Raw genomic sequence first — 22,067 nt, 5'->3', positions numbered from 1 at the left:
TCGAACAACACTGCCAGCTCTGGATGGGCTGGAGAGAGGGTTATAATCAACTTGGTTCTATCCAGGTATCACACTGCTAAGCTTAAGGGTATACACACACACACACACACCTGGCGACTGTCCAGACCTGATTTACAGCACTGCAGATAAATAAGGCTAACTGTGGGAGAATATCCATTTCCCAAGCCTTTGTTTCCCTCGTGTTAACAGAAACATATAATAATTTCATACAACAACAGTCATGGTAATAATTATACTGAACAAAAATATAAACGTAATAATTTCAAAGACTTTACTGAGTTACAGTTCATATAAGGAAATCAGTCAATTGATATAAATTCATGAGGGCCTAATCTATGGATGTCACATGACTGGGAATACAGATATGCATCTGTAGGCCACATATACCTTAAAAAACAGGTAGGGGCATGGATCAGAAAACCAGTCAGTATCTGGTGTGACCACCATTTGCCTCATGCAGCGTGACACATTGTGTTGTGTGACAAAACTGCACATTTTAGAGTGGCCTTTTATTGTCCCCAGCAGAAGGTGCACCTGTGTAATGATCATGCTGGTTAATAAGCTTCTTGAAATGCCACACCTGTCAGGTGGATGGATTATCTTGGCAAAGGAGAAAAGCTCACTAACAGGGATGTAAACAAATTTGTGCACAACATTAGAGAGAAATAAGCTTTTTGTGCGTATGGAACATTTCTGGGATCTTTTATTTCAGCTCATGAAACATGAGACCAACACTTTACATGTTGCTTTTATATTTTTGTTCAGTATAACATTGGTTGGTATGTTTGTGCTTGCGTGTGTGTGTGTGTGTGTGTGTGTGTGTGTGTGTGTGTGTGTGTGTGTGTGTGTGTGTGTGTGTGTGTGTGTGTGTGTGTGTGTGTGTGTGTTTGTGTTTGTGTACTATGAACAATCAGTATTGAGCAGCAGTCCCATGACAATCCTACCCACTTGTCTCTGTAATAAATGTCCATTGATTTGTCCTTGCACCCCCCGCCCCCCTATAATACACACACACACACACACACCCTTTAGACGTTGATTGATGATTGGAGCAGGAGTCTGAGGTCAGCTCAAGGAGAACCACAGGGACGCTATGGTTGTTGTAGAGATACGCGTGCACACATCACTGAGTCGTACACATCAGTAACAAGAGGTGAAAAGGTGCATGTGGAGCCACCTGACTCATACGTGAATAAACTGACAAAACTTAAGCCCAACCCAAGCAACGTGTGTGATAACGCCTTCCCTTTCTAAAAGTGTCATTCCGTGTGTGTGTGTGTGTGTGTGTGTCTGTGTGTGTCTGTGTGTGAGTTAGGTAGGTAGCCTAGTCAGGCCATTAACCGAAAGGTTGCTAGTTCGAATTCCCCGAGGCCACAAGGTGAAAAATCGGTCTATCTGCCCTTGAGCAAGGCACTTAATCCTAATTGCTCCAGGGTGGCCATCAATAATGTCTGATCCCCGGCCGTGACCCCACTCTCCATTTCACACCTCATACTCGTACAGGTTACCCACTTGTACATGCAGTGAAACAGGACCAATATAAGCACCCCCTATTAGACCTTTTGTGCGTGTGTGAGACCCCATCCCATCTGGTATGCTGTTTTAGCACTATTCTCATCCTCCATTACGAAGTCAATACTCCTCTTCTGCAGTTGTTCTTTTAGCAGCCCATTTGATTTGCCAGCGTGACACAACTCTCATTGCGGTTTTCACATGTAATAATAACAATAGCAGATGTCTCTGTTACTGAGCTGGGTTTTGCTTTCTTTATCATAGTATTAGTCCAGGCATCTTTGGATTGAAATTCGAACTTAACTCTGTGAGGATAGCGCTCCGTCTTGTTGTATGTACAGTAGAGTAGGGGTGGGAGTGTGTAACCATTGGACAAAACTCCTGTTTGACTGTCAACATTTGAACTGGGCCTCTTCTTGCCTTGTATTTGTGTCCAGGGCCAGTGTGAGATGCAACTGTTGTCCACCAGCCCAGTAGGGGCACTGTTTAGTCTGTCCTCCCTCTCCTGCCTCGCCCTGCCTGCGGCTGCCACTGGCTGCTGTGTGTTAATCCTGTTCTCTTCTCCCTCCCTCCTTTCCCCTCTTCCCCTATTTTCCTCACCTCTTCTTTCCCCTTTCTCTCCCTCTCCCCCTTCTCGCTGTCTCCCACGGCACCGTCCCTAGGCCCGGCTCCCCTCCTGCTCATCCACTTATAGTGTCTCTGAGGTACCTCAGCATGTGTCAATCTTCCTGCGTCGCCGTGGCAATCACCCCATCCACATTTCTATCTCCCTTCCTCCATCGGATACCCTCGTTCCTGCTTCCTTCGAGACCCACCATCCTTTCCTCCTGTCGTCCCCTCTCGCTATCCTTCCACCTGCCTCTCCCCTCCTCTCCCCTTACTGTAATCCCCCCAACCTCTCAAACAGGCATGCATCTCACTGATGACCAAAGAGTTTATAAATCTGGAGATACTCTATATAAGGTTTTAAAGTGTTATTTTGTTGTGTTGTTGTAGGGTATTTCTTGAGTTTTTAAGTTTACCGGCTAAATGTTGTTTGTTTGACCCGTGTGTTTATTTTTCAACCCTTTTTCTTTTATTATTGTAGAACGTCATTATTCATAATTTTTCGATGTATCTTTTTTATCCTTCCCTTGTTCTAAAGCCCCTCAGTGTCGTGCGAACTGATGACCTCCTGCTCTGAGCTGGAGTATCTGTCACACACACACTCGGCTGCGGCACACACACACACACACACACACAAAGTGTAGCTGTAGGAGAGACAGAGTCAATCTCTGAACTTCTCTTCATTATAAACCCTCCCTGACTGCGTCCCAAATGGCACCCTATTCCCTTTATGGTGCACTACTTTTCACCATGGCCCATAGGGAATAGGGGGCCATTTGGAAGGCAGCCTCACTCTTTGGTTCCTTAGGCTTTAAATCTAATCCACTCTTAGAACAATACTTTAAAAAATACCCTCCTGTCCTAATCGTCACACTACCATTAGAACCATGGGATGAGTAACCATGGTCTTTTGCTTTGTGTGCATTGAGACACCACAACGTTTGTTTTGTTTTCCTTGCTGCTGAGTCAATGATAGTTAATGTATAAAGTAGGTTCATATCCATACGGTTCAGGGCGTTTTTTCATGTTTGATTTGTCTTTGTTTGTTTGGCTAATTGTTACTAGTTCATTGCAGTCAGTCATTACCTGTGTAGTCTCTCTTTCATCTCTCATCAGTCTCAGCAGGTGTGCTTGCTTTGTAGTGGGTTTGACCAGTGTGTGTCTGGACAAGTGGGAATTGGAGGTGTGTGTGTGTGTGTGTGTGTGTGTGTGTGTGTGTGTGTATATTTGGCATGGTTGTCCGTGTTTGTTTAATGTTTGAAAGTATGAGCCGTGTGTGTGTGGACCAGGTGAGTGACTGTCCTGTGGCTTTCTCCAGGCCGCACGGAGAGAGTTCAGGGCTCACCTGGATGAGGTCATCACGCTCCAGTCTAGGTACTCTACCTTGGACCAGGTAAATGGTTACACACACACACACACACACACACACACCACTCTCAGGGCCATCAGAAAGGCCTCCTGTCATCTCAGGTCTGTGACAGGCTCCCTTTATCACTAGAGGGCATTTAGCACTATTGCTATCCTGGCCCACAGGCTGTGATCGATCCCTCTGATTGGGTAATCACCTAGTATTTTTTATTTTTATTGGGCCGTCATGTCTTTCTTTTAGTCCCCAGTAATCAGAGTCCTCATTGGCATTCATCAACATGAACATCATCTGTTTCTGCTTCACATCTCATCTCATCTTGATGACTTAATGTGGACGTGGACAGGGTGGGGGTGTGTGTGTGTGTACTGTCACTGTGTCTGTTTATCAGTATCTTTTGCAGCATCTGGCGAAGACAAAAATCATATTTCCTTCCTCTTCATTCATTTATTCACTCAGTCATTTATTCATTCAATTATTCATTCAATTATTCACCCGATCCTTCCCTTCTCTGTTCGCCTCACTGTTTCATTCATGACGTCTGGTGTTGGCATAATGAGCAGCGGAAGAAAGATGGAAGAGAAGAGAGAGAGAGAGAGAGGAGAAAGGGAGAGAGAGACCCAGTGCTGGCAGATGGAGAGCATCAGCGACCACACAGTGAAGCGAGTGACTATGTTCCTTCCACTTGTCATGTTCCTGTGAGACCGTTGTCATGGTAAAGGCAGACGAGACTGCCTGAACATAAGGCAGCTGGCTGCCTACGTATCTGCTCATTGGAGTGTGTGTGTGTGTGTGTGTGTGTGTGTGTGTGTGTGTGTGTGTGTGTGTGTGTGTGTGTGTGTGTGTGTGTGTGTGTGTGTGTGTGTGTGTCTAGCTATTGTGATGATCTCTCATCCATCTGTGTAGTCGCTGTTGTTTGTCTAATGCAATGTTGTTGTTTAGGTTGAGTGCTTAAGGGGAGCTGAGCTCCTGCCTTACTATTATTTATGTTGTCTAGCCTGTTTATCTCCAGCCTAGGCGGGTTGATCCATAGTATTACAGAAGGCCAATGTTGACAGAATCCTCCATAGCCCATTTCCCCAACCTTCACCTCATCTCACTGCTAGCCTTTGTTTTGTTGCCTGCACGACCATTATTTCCCTTCCACTTATGATACTAAGATGGGTGTACTGTACAGACCTGTTCAACAAAACATGATGCCAGGTGGTTCTACTAAATATACCCTCCACCACCACCCCCACCATTACCCGAGTCAGTACTGCTCAATGTCTTACCGTGCATCTGTTTTGAAATGTGTTTAGACGGGTTAGTTTCAGTAACGGTGTGTTGCACCTGCTCAGTCTTCCTTCTTCACGCTGAGCCCACATCGTTCTGTGTTCTCTCATTCTTTTTATCACTTCATCCGCTCCGTCAACTCTAGAACTTGACGACCTCTAGTTGGGTTATAGATGAGTTTATTCCTACCCTGGTGGGTTACCGAGCCTTAAACTGCTGATGACTTGTAGCTACTGTTTCCTAGCGTTCCTCTGCTCTGTCTGTCTGTTGTAAAACTCTTGTCTCTGTCATGTGCTGTCCTGTCCATACGCTACTGTAATGTAGCTCCACTCTAGGTTGGAGGGGCTCAACGAGGACCGCAGAGGCCATAGCAGGACCTACGACTCGCGAGTAACTACCCCCACCCCCCCCGTCTTTCTCTCTCTCTCTCTCTGTCTCTCTCTTCTTTCTATCACTCACTCTGTCCTCAGTAGCAATCTATTTATTATTCTAACATACAGTGAGGGAAAAAAGTATTTGATCCCCTGCTGATTTTGTACGTTTGTCCACTGACAAAGACATGATCAGTCTATAATTTTAATGGTAGGTTTATTTGAACAGTGAGAGACAGAATAACAACAAAAAAATCCAGAAAAACGCATGTCAAAAATGTTATAAATTGATTTGCATTGTAATGAGGGAAATAAGTATTTGACCCCTCTGCAAAAAATGACTTAGTACTTGTTGGCAAAACCCTTGTTGGCAATCACAGAGGTCAGACGTTTCTTGTAGTTGGCCACCAGGTTTGCACACATCTCAGGAGGGATTGTGTTCCACTCCTCTTTGCAGATCTTCTCCAATTCATTAAGGTTTCGAGGCTGACGTTTGGCAACTTGAACCTTCAGCTCCCTCCACAGATTTTCTATGGGATTAAGGTCTGGAGACTGGCTAGGCCACTCCAGGACCTTAATGTGTTTCTTCTTGAGCCACTCCTTTGTTGCCTTGGCCGTGTGTTTTGGTTCATTGTCATGCTGGAATACCCATCATCCACGACCCATTTTCAATGCCCTGGCTGAGGGAAGGAGGTTCTCACCCAAGATTTGACGGTACATGGCCCCGTCCATCGTCCCTTTGATGCGGTGAAGTTGTCCTGTCCTTTTAGCAGAAAACACCCACAAAGCATAATGTTTCCACCTCCATGTTTGACGGTGGGGATGGTGTTCTTGGGGTCATAGGCAGCATTCCTCCTCCTCCAAACACGGCGAGTTGAGTTGATTCCAAAGAGCTCGATTTTGGTTTCATCTGACCACAACACTTTCACCCAGTTCTCCTCTGAATCATTCAGATGTTCATTGGCAAACTTCAGACGGGCCTGTATATGTGCTTTCTTGAGCAGGGGGACCTTGCGGGCCCTGAAAGATTTCAGTCCTTCACGGCATAGTGTGTTACCAATTGTTTTCTTGGTGACTATGGTCCCAGCTGCCTTGAGATCATTGACAAGATCCTCCCGTGTAGTTCTGGGCTGATTCCTCACCGTTTTCATGATCATTGCAACTCCACGAGGTGAGATCTTGCATGGAGCCCCAGGCCGAGGGAGATTGACAGTCTTTTGTGTTTCTTTCATTTGCGAATAATCGCACCAACTGTTATCACCTTCTCACCAAGCTGCTTGGCGATAGTCTTGTAGCCCATTCCAGCCTTGTGTAGGTCTACAATCTTGTCCCTGACATCCTTGGAGAGCTCTTTGGTCTTGGCCATGGTGGAGAGTTTGGAATCTGATTGATTGAGCCATTAAATGCTATAAATGCTCATGCTCACATGCAACAGCATAATCCCAACCCTAACCCACTCCAATTTGCATACCGCCCCAACAGATCCACAGATGATGCAATCTCTATCGCACTCCACACTGCCCTTTCCCACCTGGACAAGAGGAACACCTACGTGAGAATGCTATTCATTGACTACAGCTCAGCATTCAACACCATAGTGCCCTCTAAGCTCATCACTAAGCTAAGGATCCTGGGACTAAACACCTCCCTCTGCAACTGGATCCTGGACTTCCTGACGGGCCGCCCCCAGGTGGTAAGGGTAGGTAACAACACATCTGCCACACTGATCCTCAACACGGGGGCCCCCTCAGGGGTGCGTGCTCAGTCCCCTCCTGTACTCTCTGTTCACCCATGACTGCATGGCCAGGCACGACTCCAACACCATCATTAAGTTTGCCGACGACACAACAGTGGTAGGCCTGATCACCGACAACGATGAGACAGCCTATAGGGAGGGAGGTCAGAGATCTGGCCGTGTGGTGCCAGGACAACAACCTCTCCCTCAACGTGACCAAGACAAAGGAGATGATTGTGGACTACAGGAAAAAAAGAGGACTGAGCACGCCCCATTCTCATCGACGGGGCTGTAGTGGAACAGGTTGAGAGCTTCAAGTTCCTTGGTGTCCACATCACCAACGAACTATCATGGTCCAAGCACACCAAGACAGTCGTGAAGAGGGCACGACAAAGCCTATTCCCCTCAGGAGACTAAAAAGATTTGGCATGGGTCCTCAGATCCTCAAAAAAATTTCTACAGCTGCACCATCGAGAGCATCCTGACTGGTTGCATCACCGCCTGGTATGGCAACTGCTTGGCCTCTGACCGCAAGGCACTACAGAGGGTAGTGCGTACGGCCCAGTACATCACTGGGGCAAAGCTCCCTGCCATCCAAGACCTCTATACCAGGCGGTGTCAGAGGAAGGCCCTCAAAATTGTCAAAGACTCCAGCCACCCTAGTCATAGACTGTTCTCTCTGCTACCATGCACAAGCGTGCGGAAGGTGTCTTTTATACAGGTAACAAGCTGAGATTAGGAGCACTCTCTTTAAGAGTGTGCTCCTAATCTCAGCTCGTTACCTGTATAAATACACCTGGGAGCCAGAAATCTTTCTGATTGAGAGGGGGTCAAATACTTATTTCCCTCATTAAAATGCAAATCAATTTATAACATTTTTGACATGCGTTTTTCTGGATTTTTTTGTTGTTATTCTGTCTCTCACTGTTCAAATAAACCTACCATTAAAATTATAGACTGATCATTTCTTTGTCAGTGGGCAAACGTACAAAATCAGCAGGGGATCAAATACTTTTTTCCCTCACTGTACATTCTCTCCTTTTTTGAGTAGCTGTATGGTGTGGTGGTGGAATCTGTGGATTATCAGTTCCGTTCCGTTCTCTAGTAGTTTTTTTCTCTGCTCATCCTCTGTTCTTTTCTCCATTAAGATGCCATGTAGTTCTGGTCTCTCGCTTTTGTTCGTGTGGGCTGTAGGACCATGCTGTGTCTCCTCACTGTCATCCCTCCCTACCCCCCTCTCTCTCTCTCTCTCTCTTTCTGTCAGTGTTTTTGACTGCGTTGGTGTGTCATCAGTAGTGTTGGTCCTTTTTTGAGTTGTGGTTGGTTGGTTGATTTAATCTTGGTCGTACTGTGGTAGAGAGGGTCTCTGTCTCTGTTCCACCAGACCTTAGCTAGCTCATGTGCCACTCACCTTTTAGGCCAGGGGCATTGGGTCTCAGAGATTCCAGCTAGGGGTTCCTACGTCCTGCAGACAGTGTTCTATATAAACACCTGTAGAAGACAGCTGTACTGGGATGTGAAGCGAATCCCACCTCTTCCCAAACCAACTCTAAGCCAAACCTAAGCCCACATGGGGTACAATCCAATGAAGCAGTGCCCCTTAAACATTCCCACCTCCCCACCCACCTACCCCATACACATGTTCTGCTCAGTGAGACTAATCCACTATCCTTGGCCTAAGGGATCCTCATCTTATCGATTTATTTATTGCCATTCATGTTCTGAGGATTGTTTTGATTGTGATTGTCCTTATGTTATGCATTAGAAGTTGATGGATGTGTAGAATGTATATGGTCATTCCAATATGTTAGAGCCAGTGTGGAATGCTTTTATCCTTGTTGGACAGAGGCTGCTATTCCCATTGTGGTCTCACCTCAACCATTTCTCTCTATATATGTAGGTTCAATCACGGTGTGGCAGCAAAGAGAACATCCTGAGAGCTAGTAAGTTATTTGATTGAGAATTTTCTGTGAGAGTGTGTGTATGTGTGTGTTAGTGCCAAGCGATTAGTGCTTTTTGAGGTCGGTTCGATTATTTAAAGATTATCACAATTTTGGTTTCAATTATTTATACCTAATAAAACTCAGGAGAAAAAACGAGTTGTCTTCACAAAAGTTGAGAGTGAAAGACTCTTACCTTTCTAGCACGAACACTTGCACTTGGCTTTTCTTTCTAGCACTGACTTTGCTGATAGCTGCTTCATTTAAGAAAAGTTTTACTTACTATGACTGTGTGATGGGGTTGTATGCGTGAATGTTCTCACATGCGTGTTTGTGTGTGTGATGGTGAAAGACGACTATCCTCTCCATCACACTCCTTTGACCTTTCTCCTGTCTCGCTCTCTCTGTCCATCAGGTCACAGTGCGGTGGACATCACCAAGGTGGCTCGCCGGCACCGCATGTCTCCCTTCCCCCTCACCTCCATGGACAAGGCCTTCATCACTGTACTGGAGATGACCCCCGTGCTCGGCACTGAGATCATCAACTACAGAGGTGGGTCAAACGGACGGACTGACTGACAGAGAGAAAGGGACGGACAGACCGACAGAGACAAGTAGGAGGATTGGCGGCCGGACAGACAAAAACACAGATGAACGGACCGACAGAGAGACGGAAAGACAGACAGATAGATAGACTGACTGACTGAGAGACAGGCGGGTGGAGGGACAGACAGACCAACGGACGGAAAGACAGACAAACGGACAGACCGAGCAACAGACGGACAGAAAGCTCAGTCATCCCCGCGTCACTGGACATGCCTTTCTTTCGATCCCTATCATCAGTCATACCGCACACTCGGCCTTCACTACTGTCTGTAGTTGTTCTGTATGGCTGTTGACTCCATACCCTCTCTATACCCCTGACCCTCTGTCTGTAGTTCCCTTTACCTACAGTCTGTAGTACTGTCTGTCTGTATCATATGTGTGTCATGATGTTTCTGTTCCAACAGCTGTTCCACCTGACCCAGATGCTCTCCATTCCACCCTGTCTATCGGTCTGTCTGAGTCCCCGCCTACCTGCCTGTTCTCATGTTTCATTGGCTTGATTGTTGATTGATTGATTGCTTTGCAAGCCAATAAACAGCACACACCTCTTGACTGTTGCATACACCTCCTAACCATCCAGACCTTTGGCCAAGGGTATGTAGTTCTGTCCTTGAGCTGTTCTTGTCTATTCATGTTCAGTATTATGTAATGGTTCATGTTTTGTGTGGACCCCAGGAAGAGGAGCTGCGGCTTTCGCAACACCTCATGGGGATCCTAATAAAATACAAAATACCAAGGGAGTCCCTAGACCCCACATTGATGGTCCAGGTTTTGACTTCACATAGGTCAACTTTAGGTGCTTAGGCTGCTTGTTTACACCAAGTAATCTGTAGTTTTCAAAGACTTGGCAGTACATTCTACACCATGCATAGAGTTGGGGAAGCTAGCTTCAGGTAGAATTGGCCCATGGCTCTCTAGAATACAGAGCATTGTCACCCATACAGTGTCTTGCAAAGTATTCATCCTCCTTGGCATTTTTCCAATTTTGTTGCACTATAACCTGTAATTTAAATATATTTTTATTTGGATTTCATGTAATGGACGTACACAAAATAGTCCAAATTGGTGAAGTGAAATGTAAAAAATAACTTGTTTAAAAAAATTATAATAAATAAATAACAGAAAAGAGGTGCATGCATATGTATTCACCCCCTTTGCTATGAAGTCCCTAAATAAGATCTGGTGCAACCAATTACCTTCAGAAGTCACATAATTAGTTAAATAAAGTCCACCTGTGTGCAATCTAAGTGTCACATGATCTCAGTGTATATATACATCTGTTCTGAAAGGCCCCAGAGTCTGCAACACCACTAAGCAAGGGGCACCACCAAGCAAGCGGCACCATGAATAGCAAGGAACTCTCCAAACAGGTCAGGGACAAAGTTGTGGAGAAGTACAGATCAGGGTTGGGTTATAAAAAAAATATCCAAAACTTTAAACATCCCACGGAGCACCATTGAATCCATTATTAAAGAATTGAAAGAATATGGCACCACAACAAACCTGCCAAGAGAGGCCCGCCCATCAAAACTCACGGACCAGGCAAGGAGGGCATTAATCAGAGAGGCAACAAAGAGACCAAAGATAACCCTGAAGGAGCTGCAAAGCTCCACAGCGGAGATTGGAGTATCTGTCCATAGGACCACTTTAAGCCGTACACTCCACAGAGCTGGGTTTTACGGAAGAGTGGCCAGAAAAAAGCCATTGCTTAAAGAAAGAAATAAGCAAACACGCTTGGTGTTCGCCAAAAGGCATGTGGGAGACTCCTCAAACATATGGAAGCTGGTACTCTGGTCAGATGAGACTAAAACTGAGCTTTTTGGCCATCAAGGAAAACACTATGTCTGGCGCAGACCCAACACCTCTCATCACCCAGAGAACACCATCCCCACAGTGAAGGATGGTGGTGGCAGCATCATGCTGTGGGGTTGTTTTTCATCGGCAGGGACTGGGAAACTGGTCAGAATTCAAGGAATGATGGATTGCGCTAAATACAGGGAAATTCTTGAGGGAAACCTGTTTCAGTCTTCCAGAGATTTGAGACTGGGACAGAGGTTCACCTTCAAGCAGGACAATGACCCTAAGCATACCGCTAAAGCAACACTCGAGTGGTTTAAGGGGAAACATTTAAATGTCTTGGAATGGCCTAGTCAAAGCCCAGACCTCAATCCAATTGAGAATCTGTGGTATGACTTAAAGATTGCTGTACACCAGTGGAACCCATCCAACTTGAAGGAGCTGGAGCAGTTTTGCCTTGAAGAATGGGCAAAAATCCCAGTGGCTAGATGTGCCAAGCTTATACCCCAAGACATACCCCAAGAGACTTGCAGCTATAATTGCTGCAAAAGGTGGCTCTACAAAGTATTGACTTTGGGGGGGTGAATAGTTATGCTTTCTGTTTTTTTGTCTTATTTCTTGTTTGTTTCACAATAAAAAATATTTAGCATCTTCAAAGTGGTAGGCATGTTGTGTAAATCAAATGATACAAACCCCCAAAAAATCTATTTTAATTCCAGGTTGTAATGCAACAAAATAGGAAAGATGCCAAGGGCGGTGAATACTTTCGCAAGCCGCTGTACATAACATGAATCCATAATATGCACAAGTCCAGAATGAAAACCAGGTCCATATTTAATTTCTGTCTCCATCCATCGTCTTGTTTTCTCCGCCAACACTTAACTGAGAGCAGTGTCCAGTGCATGTTGAATGACTATCATGGCCTCAGTCACCTTGCTGCCTGCAGTGTGTTACTGTTGGGTCTATTCGTGGGTTGTGTTCTGTTTCTATGGCTTCTGTGTGTGTCTATGGGAGGGGGTGTACAGTGCTATATATTGGGGGTGGTTGGGATAATGTAGCACGTGTGTGAGCAACAACGACAGCCCCTAACCTGCGTGGCCCCCGGCAGGCCCTGCTGGAGCAGAACCCGTTAAGCCCATTTGGCCCCTGAGTGGCACGGACTGGAAAAAGCCCCCTTACTTTATCTCAGCCACAGCGTCCACAGGAGGAGCACCAAAGCAGGAGAGGAGAGCCGTGGCTGGGGGCCCGGGGGCCAATCATGCTAATGCAGCCTCCTCCCTGGCTCCCTGGCATCACACAGGTCAGTGATGTCATCGGTGACGTCATGCCTCCCTCCTCACCACCAACCACCACCCCACTGAAAAGAAAAAAGAAACGACAGCACCCCACTGCCTGCCCACTTCCCAGAGTGCCCACTGCCCAGACCATGGCAGACAGGGTTCCGGTTGGGGGTCTCGGGACGGGGGGGACACACGACCGGGGGACAGGAGGGGCCCCACCCTCCTCTCTCTTCACTCCACTGGGTCATTTCACCTCCTGACCACTAAGGGGCAATAGAGGTGCTCGGGCCAGGCCATGGGCTGCTACTAGTGCTGATGTTGCTGTTGCTTCTCAATCTGTTGCATGATCTGGCTGCTAGCAAAATCCACCTACTATCCTCCTCCTCATATTACATTAGTATTGTGCATTTATGGAGGACCTTTCACCATGATGTCCTGAGCAGTTCGGTCCAGTGCCCACACCGTGTTAGAATAATGCGGGAGGAGTTTTTAATGTATGTAAAAATATATGTAAATGCAGGAGTGGGCGAGCTTTACTCTGCCATTCCTACCGCCCTCTCTCTCTTCCAGCACAGCGAAGGTCAAATGTGAGGGCTCAGAGTTTATCCACCCCCTGTCAGTTGTGACTGGCATCTATGTGGGTAAAAGAGATGCCCACTAATCCACTACCCACCCAGGAAGCACATAGACACACAGGGGAGAAGGTGTGGAAACAAAACACCCCTCAGCTCAGACGAAACGTCTCAGAACACAAGACAACCATGTTGTTCTTTTTGCTTGTTAAGTTTGGAAGGGCGTCCTGCTCCGTTGATTTGATTTGTTCTCTGCGCCAAGCCTGAATAATAGATTTGTATATGATAGAGACGTTTCCGTTTCCCTCTCTCCTTCTTTCTCTCTCTTTCATCCTTTATCTCTCTCTCTCTCTCTCTCTCTCTCTCTCTCTCTCTCTCTCTCTCTCTCTCTCTCTCTCTCTCTCTCTCTCTCTCTCTCTCTCTCTCTCTCTCTCTCTCTCTCTCTCTCTCTCTCTCTCTCTCTCTCTCTCTCTTTCTGTCGGCCATGAGAGAAGTGAGTGACCCAGTTCTGGGAGCGCTTTCTGTGTGGTCATTTCCCATCTCCCATCATCTGCATATGCAACAACCGCCGGGCACAAGGACATCATCCACCACAGGACGGGGGAGGCACCCAACCAATCAGGCGCGAGCGAGCAAGGGCTAGAGCGAGGCACACTGCAGACAGTGGGGCAGGAAGGAACACACACTCCTTGTGACAGTGACACACAGAGCGTCAGGGAAACACAAAGCCAGTACATAACCCCGTCACTAACGTAACCCAAGAACACATTCAGGAAGGTGATAACACAAGAAGTGTATGACCCTACCCTAATCAACAGTGGTTGTAGGTCGACTGGGGTGTTCTAGCAGTTTGAATCCCACCCACTGTCCTCCTCCCAACTGCCCTGTCTCTGAAAGAAAATAGTAGGTGTAGGGTGCTGATGTATGGGATAAAGTTGAGCATCACTCACACAGTGAGTTAGTGCATCGCTATGAACCATAGGCTCTCCGACACCAACCCAAAGTAAATATGGGCAATAGTGTAAAGGCTGCGCCAGGAATAACTCTTCATAAATCTTTGAAATGGCGTTGTTTACTCTCTCCGATGGCAGTAAGTAAGGGCTCAGGGTACTTTACAAAGTGCTATTTTGTCTTGTTGGTTAATATAATGATACAAGGAACACCTAAGAGATTGATGGGCCCATAGAGCGATGAAGGATATTGGATATTTCAACTAAATTGAAGAGGTGGAGGCTGTGCCGGTGTTGCAGAATGGTGTTGTAAGAATCACTGTTGGTGTTTTGGTTGTAAAACTATCACGGGTGTACACACACACACACACACCAGTGTACACTAGGCATCGGTCTCTGTCCTGATATGAGGAAATAGAGTGTAGTGGGGATATTTTATGGTATCTGTCACTTTGTTTGTTGCTCCTGTTGTGATGTGTAATGCATCAGGTTGCAGTGTTTCTTAGCTAATAGAGAGCATATGTTTCTATTTTTGAGGGCCCTTGTTACCTGTCTCGTCGTTTTGTGCAGTGGTGTGTGTGTGTGTGTGTGTGTGTGTGTGTGTGTGTGTGTGTGTATTTTCTGCTGTGTGTGTAGTTGAGTTCTGTCTTGCATTCCATGGGGAGTTGTTATGTTATTAACCAGCTACATTTTGGTTGTCTTGTCAGCCAGCTTGACGGAGGCGAGGCGAGTGTGTCGTGGCGCTCCGTTCGCTGTGTATTCGGTGTATTCGTCTGTTTCCATAGATACCTCTGTATCCATCTGTTTGATCACGTTATAAAAGAGATGTTCTATATTTAGCTGCTCATCAGATGTGGTATTTTGGAACAGTAAGTCTCCTCTAATCATCCTTCAATAGAGGAGAAGCCTGCTCTCTCTCTCTCTCTCTCTCTCTTTTTCACTCTCTTTCGCTCTCTCTCTTTCTCGCCATCGCTCTTTAGTTTTCTCTCTTCATTACTTCCTCTCCCACCCTCTCTCTCTCTTTCTCTTTTTCTGTGTCATTCTCCCTGTTCACCATGGCTTGTTTTCTCTTCTCTTTTATGTGCTGAGAATGAGCTCCCCGCTCTCTCCCCAGAGGAACCTGTCTCTGTGTGTGTGTGTGTGTGTGTGTGTGTGTGTGTGTGTGTGTGTGTGTGTGTGTGTGTGTGTGTGAGTGAGAGGCTGTAATTAGTAGCTCCGCTGCGTCAGAGTTAGCTAGCGTCACAGTGTAACACTTGGCTCCCCAGCCTTCTCTTTCCCTCTCTCTCTCTCTCTCTCTCTCTCTCTCTCTCTCTCTCTCTCTCTCTCTCTCTCTCTCTCTCTCTCTCTCTCTCTCTCTCTCTCTCTCTCTCTCTCTCTCTCTCTCTCTCACACACACACACACGCTCGTGCACACACACACACACGCTCGTGCACACACACACATCTAGCAAGGGTTTCATGTGATGTAGGCCTGTCTGTGTGTCTCGATTTTGTCTTCTTCACGTTCAACAACACCTACTCGACACTCTGTCTTGTCCTACCATCGTCTGTCTGTGCTGTTGTCAACAGATTGTGTGGCAGCATGGTTATAACTTTATGTGTTCTCTGGCCCATCCTCACTGCACTGCACTGCATACACACACACACATTAACCAAAACATAGAGGGACACAGCCTACCCCGCCAGCATGCATATCACATCTTGTGTACTCCTCCAATTGATGTGTGAAATGACAAGCTTTTTTTCTACTCTCCGTCTTTCCCTCCTACCTTTCTCCTATTTCTACTCTACTGTACTTTACTCTACTATTGTAGATGGGATGGGTCGAGTCTTAGCGCAGGACGTCTATGCCAAAGACAACCTGCCTCCATTCCCTGCATCAGTCAAAGATGGCTACGCCGTGCGAGGTGAGATGCCAGGACTAGTGGGTGTACAGTTTAGGAGTTTGAGAGATTACAATGCTAGACTTTAGTATCAGTGCTTGTTTTTGTGTCTTTGACCATTGCAGCCTTTTCAGCTATTTATGTCTTACTGTTCTCTCGCTCTCTCCTGCTATCGCTCTCCCCATCTCCATCCCTCCCTCTCTCTCTCTCTCTCTCTCTCTCTCTCTCTCTCTCTCTCTCTCCCTCTCAGCGGCTGATGGTCCTGGAGATCGCTTCATCATTGGAGAGTCACAGGCAGGACAGCAGGTGAGCTCCTTACAGTTTGTGAGCCCTGATATTCTGGAGTGTTGCTTTGAGAACATACTATAATAAGAACTCCCCTCCCTTTTCCTACCTCTGTGTGAGTCAGAGTATTCACCTGGGCTATCCTGCAATGTGAAGTTACACAGGTCACTGGCTCAGCTGTGATTACAAGACTCTCCACAGAGACGGACCATGTCCTCTCTCTACCTCTACACAGAGTTTTATATAGAGCTCTGCTCTACACACAGACCCTGTCTCTGCAACACTCCACTCGGCTTTCTTACAATTGTCACACAGCCTCCACTATGGAGCCTCATGTTCAAGAGTAGCTCAAGTGTATCTTGTGAAAATGGTATACAGTCGATTGATTTTCCCAATTGAAATGTTGATAACACTACTCCATGCCGGCAGTTATAATGCATTATGATGCAGCTATAATGCCTTAAAATACTTTCCATTAGCATGTTTAACACCTTTATAATGTCCAACCTGTGTGTGTCCCTGTAGCCCACCCACACAGTGATGCCGGGCCAGGTGATGAGGGTGACAACGGGGGCTCCTATCCCCTGTGGGGCGGATGCTGTGGTGCAGGTGGAGGATACTGAACTGCTCCGAGAGTCTGAGGACGTGAGTCAACCATGACCTATGACAACTTCCTGTCCCCATCTCAATTATCACAACAACCTTTATTGGAATACACTATACAAAAGCAATACAATAACATACAATCTGTCTCTCTCCTCTCTCTTTCTCAACTCACTCCCCTTTTCCCTCAACACTCTCTCATCTGTCTCCTGTACCTCCTCTCCACAAACTGACAGCCTTTCTATGTTGTACATAGACTTACTCATCTGCCACAATCCTCTTCCTTACAATATACTGTACTGTATTTTCTTCACTAACCTGTTTGTCGTTGCAGGGCACAGAAGAGCTGGAGGTGCGGATCTTGGTACAGGCACGGCCTGGACAGGACATCAGGTGAGCGAGAAGTTTTAGGTTGTACCAATCAGGCTGGTGGGGTCAATTCCATTTAAATCCAGTCAATTCAGGATGTAAACTGAAATTCAAATGTTCCTTAATGCTGTTCTGTATCAGTACTATACCACACAGTCATGTATATCTCTGTCTCCCCTCCCTCCAGGCCTATAGGTCATGATATAAAGCGTGGGGAGTGTGTCCTGTCCAAGGGAACCCACATGGGCCCCTCTGAGATCGGCCTGCTGGCCACCGTAGGAGTCACTGAGGTGGAGGTGCAGAAGTTCCCTGTGGTGGCTGTCATGTCCACTGGCAACGAGGTGAGCACACGCACGCACGCTCGCATGCATGCACACACATTTTGTCTTCTCTCATGGTGTCTTTAATACCTGGGTTTGAGGTTAGAGAGGCGTGTAAGGCGGCAACCGATTGCTGGGTCGAATCCCAGGTCTGTTGGGAAGATCTTGCAGGATGTGAGATGGTTTCCAATAGACAATGGATAATTATGTAATCTTCTTCTTTTTGTGTGTGTGTGTGTGTGTGTGTGTGTGTGTGTAGCTGTTGAACCCAGAGGATGACCTGCACCCAGGGAAGATCAGGGACAGTAACAGATCTACACTGCTGGCCACCATTCAGGAGCACGGATACCCTACCATCAACCTGGGCATCGTGGGAGACAAGTCAGTGAACATAACTCAATCATAACCCCCAATAACAATTGGCTTGTCTACCCTCCTAGAAAACATTGGGCTGGTTTCATGGACGCACATTACTCCTAGTCCCGGAATCTGAAAGTGCTTTTTAGTCCAGGACTAGGCTAAATCTGTGTCTGCAAAACTGTAGATAGATATATACGATCAAAAAGATGGGAGGGTCTGAACTATGACCTTTCCCCTACAGCCCAGATGACCTCCTCAACGCCCTGAACGAGGGCATCAGCCGTGCTGATGTCATCATCACCTCAGGGGGCGTGTCCATGGGAGAGAAGGTAAGATCCAATCCAAATGAAATGTTTAAATAAAAAAGAGAAGGGGATGAGAGGTGGGGCAGCGAGCTCATTTGGATGGACATTTTTGCGAGAGGTCATTGTGTTTGAGAGAGCTAAATCAATTCCATCATGGCTAGGTAGTAGGGGCTAGAACTCGTTTTGGAATTCACCACAACAGTTTGTTTTCTATGTTGAACCTCACGTACTGTCCAGCTCATGCACTCTGCTGCCATCTGTTGTTCTGACCCAGCTGGTACTCCTTGGTGATGAAGCGGCTGGTTTGGCTGACCTTTTGAATGTTTACTGCTTAGCTGAGTTCTCTGCTTCCCTCGCTGGGTTTTCTGCTCCAATTATTTATGTTATTGGATCACATATTTACACCTCACCATCTGTCAGAGACCGGCAGACATGTTAAAGATGCACAAAGTTTCCATTCGATTAGAAGTTTAATCCTCTCCCATGTGTTCCTGGCAATATCAAAGTCGATTCAGTTAACTTTATTGGCATGGAATACACTGTAAATACAGTACAATAACATACAATGTATCTCTTTGCGTTTCAGGACTACCTGAAGCAGGTGCTGGACATTGACCTCCATGCCCAGATCCACTTTGGACGGGTCTTTATGAAGCCAGGGTGAGACGTGATGGGGTTATTCAAAGTTTATGCCTTCTTAATGAATTAAGTGAGGATGGTTTAGAAGAGTTGGATAGTCCATCATGGAAGGTCTCACTGAGTTTGTCATCTGTCCTCTTTAGTCTTCCCACCACGTTCGCCACTGTAGACATTGACGGGGCACGGAAACTGATATTTGCTCTACCAGGTATGTCTTGATGAGATCTGCATGTCATGTGTACTGTGTGTGTACTGTGTGTACTGTATGTTGTGTGTGTTTGTGTGTATAAATGTTGTTGTTGAGTCTCAGGACTGGCAGGGGACCGCTGGTCTTGACTGAGATCTCAGGCACTTATCTGTGTCTCTGCTCTGAGTCCAAAACGCCACCATTTACCAACCAAATATATGTTTCCTTGAGGGAAACATGTTATATTAATCCAGCAGCATGCCCTCAGACAGAGGTAATGTTTCTCTTTAATCACACTCCCCTTTCAGTTTCCACAGCATCTTGGAACCCTTCCAACCCACAGCAGCCATTTCTCTTCTCTCTGATTGATCATTTTCATTTTGTAAATGAGTTGTAATTAGTATTATAACCATGTTTGTGTGTGTTTGTATTTTTATATAAGCCCTCCAAAACCATGCTCCTGTGTTTTATCTCAGACTCACACAGCCCAAAAACTCAAACCGCAGCCAACCCTGACCCCCATCCAAACCAAACCTGAAATTTGACCCCTATTTGACCCACCCAACCAATCAAAGTGCCCTGCCTCCTCTCTTACTCAAGCCTGCTGACAACAGCCTCTTGTCCCTCTACTTTCCTAGCATTCGACCTGGCCACTCCACACCTCTCCATAGGCCCCAGCCCAGGACTCCTTAGTCCCTTGCCCAGGCCCCCTGCCTCTGCCCGTCCTATTGCCAACCTGCCCCAGCACCCCTGCCTTGTCTCTGCCCGTCCTACATATGTCCGGACGGCTAGTCTGTGGCTGTGGTGACCGCCACTCTTTTTATATTCCCCCTTTAAGGTAATTTCACCTTCAGAGACACAGGCGCCATTCGCATCGACCCTGTGCCCGACAGTGAGGCAAGCAGGGTGCCCGTGCCACCGCCCCCGCGCGGAAGTAGGTGCTACCAACCTGGTTGACCATACTGTACCGTTCAGTGTGCTGCTCTCTACCTGAAAGCAAGCTTACTTCACCTGAGCTCAGAAAACGGAATTTAAACTGAAAATGGGAAATGTGTTTTTTCTTTAAGAGTGCTTAACTGAAACTCGACCCAACTCAAATTATATGGGCTTCAAATTATCTAAAAAACTTTTTATCAGGCCAAATGGATACATTTTATTTTTTGTATTTTTGTCTCCCAGACTTTGGGCATGTTTGGGGGAATTTTTGTCAGTTTTTCTAGTGGTTATTAAACTAAACAAGATCACTACACCTTTTAGTGAACCCAAACTTGAATCTTAACAAAACATAAAATAAACTTGAGTTTTTCTTTACTTATGTGATTTTCTGTTCTGTTTTCTGAGAGATAAATATTGTTTTGTTTCTTTAACGTTTCTGTGGTGTTGCTGTTGGTTCTGTCGCTCCTCGTTCTGTTTCTCAGTATGTCCCCAAGTCCCTGCCCCTGTGAGTATCTATCCCATGATTCCATGCTGTTGCTTGTTGTTGTGATTTGAGAGCGCCGCTCACCCTCTCCCCCTGATATTGCTACCCCTCACCGCTGCTTGTTGGTGTAAAGAGATAGCACTCACAAACTTGTCCCACTCTCAAGAGCTCTCACCCACCAGTCCCTCCTCTGTGAAAACTTTAAAAGGCAGAAGCGTACATGTCTCACTGTCTACCTCCCCATTCCTCCAGCCCCAGCCCAGGTCCCCAGCCGCAGCCTGGGCCCCATACTGACAGACCAGTGGGGTGAAGAAAACCACTGCCCTATGCACTGAGCCCTTGTCCTGTCCTACAGGGGCTACTAGCTGGAGCATGTCAACAACAACAATGCTCCTCAACCCCAACCCGTCCAAACCTTCCCAGGCCTATCCTGCCGTCTCCCTCCTCAGCCCTGAACAGTGGTAATGTCCCCTCCTTGTCTCCCTCTCATCCTCAGCACCTCTCTCTCTGTTGGTCAGGTAACCCAGTGTCTGCTGTCGTCACCTGTAACCTCTTCGTCATCCCTGCTCTGAGGAAGATGCAGGGGATCCTGGACCCTCGGCCCACCATTATCAAAGCCAGGGTAAGTTAACAGCACTGGCTGTTATGGAGGGTTTCTGGACACTAGGTCAAAAAAATACAGGTTAAGACAGTGTAATAATTAAATGCGGCAGCGTTAGAAATTGGAACAGCGCTGTTGCTGATTCTAAACTATTAACATTGAAAACGTGACCAGCGGTTAGGAAATCAAGTAATAAAGTGTCTGTAGATCATTAGAAAAACATTTACAGTACATTCGGAAAGTATTCAGACCCATTGACTTTTTCCACATTTTGTTACGTTACAGCCTTATTCTAAAATGGATACAATAATTGTTTTCTCTCATCAATCTACACACAATACCCGATAATGAAAAAGCAAAAACAGGTTTTAAGAAATGTTTGCAAATGTATTAAAAATAAAAACGTATTTACATAAGTATTCAGACCCTTTGCAATGAGACTCGGAATTGAGCTCAGGTGCATCCTGTTTCCATTGATCATCCTTGAGATGTTTCTACAACTTGATTGGAGTCCACCTGTGGTAAATTAAATTGATTGGACATGATTTGGAAAGGCACACACCTGTCTATATAAGATCCCACAGTTGACAGTGCATGTCAGAGCAAAAACAAGAAGACTCTAGGCTGTAAACGCTGCCAAAGGTACTTCAATAAAGTACTGAGTAAAGCAGGGTTGCCCAATCCTGTTCCTGGAGAGCTACCCTCCTGTAGGTTTTCGCTCCAACCCCAGGTGTTACTAACCTGATTAATCTTATAAACCTGCTAATTATTAGAATCAGGTGTGCTAGATAAGGATTGGAGCAAAAACCTACAGGACAGTAGCTCTCCATGAACAGGGTTGGGCAGTCCTGGAGTAAAGGTTCTGAATACTTATGTAAATATGTGTGCCATATGTTTGCTGAGTAGTTAGCTGAAATTCACTACAATTGTGTTTATTTTCTACTTTGATGGCAAACTTTCTGTACTGCTAGCATTCAATTCCAGTCATTTTCGCTCTGGCGCTGGTCCAATGAATGTAGTTATTTTCTAACGCATCTGCATGGAATTATTAGGTTGTCTTAACC

General features: G+C 46.2%; 1 protein-coding gene across 15 annotated transcripts in view; it reads left to right on the top strand.

Moving 5' to 3' along the window:
* Positions 1 to 22,067, top strand: part of LOC121539579 (gephyrin) — a 110,472-nt gene that overhangs the window by 85,956 nt on the left and 2,449 nt on the right. For 5 of the 15 annotated variants that reach the window (XM_045205599.1, XM_041848180.2, XM_041848179.2 and 2 more), the window contains 16 exons: positions 2,196 to 2,237; positions 3,458 to 3,532; positions 5,105 to 5,170; positions 8,787 to 8,829; positions 9,242 to 9,379; positions 9,837 to 9,881; positions 15,846 to 15,938; positions 16,165 to 16,220; positions 16,725 to 16,844; positions 17,137 to 17,195; positions 17,359 to 17,512; positions 17,751 to 17,872; positions 18,093 to 18,180; positions 18,743 to 18,816; positions 18,939 to 19,003; positions 20,921 to 21,024. In XM_045205599.1, the coding sequence (XP_045061534.1) occupies positions 2,196 to 2,237; positions 3,458 to 3,532; positions 5,105 to 5,170; positions 8,787 to 8,829; positions 9,242 to 9,379; positions 9,837 to 9,881; positions 15,846 to 15,938; positions 16,165 to 16,220; positions 16,725 to 16,844; positions 17,137 to 17,195; positions 17,359 to 17,512; positions 17,751 to 17,872; positions 18,093 to 18,180; positions 18,743 to 18,816; positions 18,939 to 19,003; positions 20,921 to 21,024 (1,344 nt within the window). The remainder of the gene's footprint in view (positions 1 to 2,195; positions 2,238 to 3,457; positions 3,533 to 5,104; positions 5,171 to 8,786; positions 8,830 to 9,241; positions 9,380 to 9,836; positions 9,882 to 15,845; positions 15,939 to 16,164; positions 16,221 to 16,724; positions 16,845 to 17,136; positions 17,196 to 17,358; positions 17,513 to 17,750; positions 17,873 to 18,092; positions 18,181 to 18,742; positions 18,817 to 18,938; positions 19,004 to 20,920; positions 21,025 to 22,067) is intronic. The other 10 variants (XM_041848192.2, XM_041848193.2, XM_041848191.2 and 7 more) reach the window with 6 other exon arrangements.

The sequence above is a fragment of the Coregonus clupeaformis genome, chromosome 20 (genome assembly GCF_020615455.1).
Source record: "Coregonus clupeaformis isolate EN_2021a chromosome 20, ASM2061545v1, whole genome shotgun sequence".
Lineage (NCBI taxonomy): Eukaryota > Metazoa > Chordata > Actinopteri > Salmoniformes > Salmonidae > Coregonus > Coregonus clupeaformis.
This window is presented reverse-complemented; position numbering and strand designations above follow the sequence as displayed.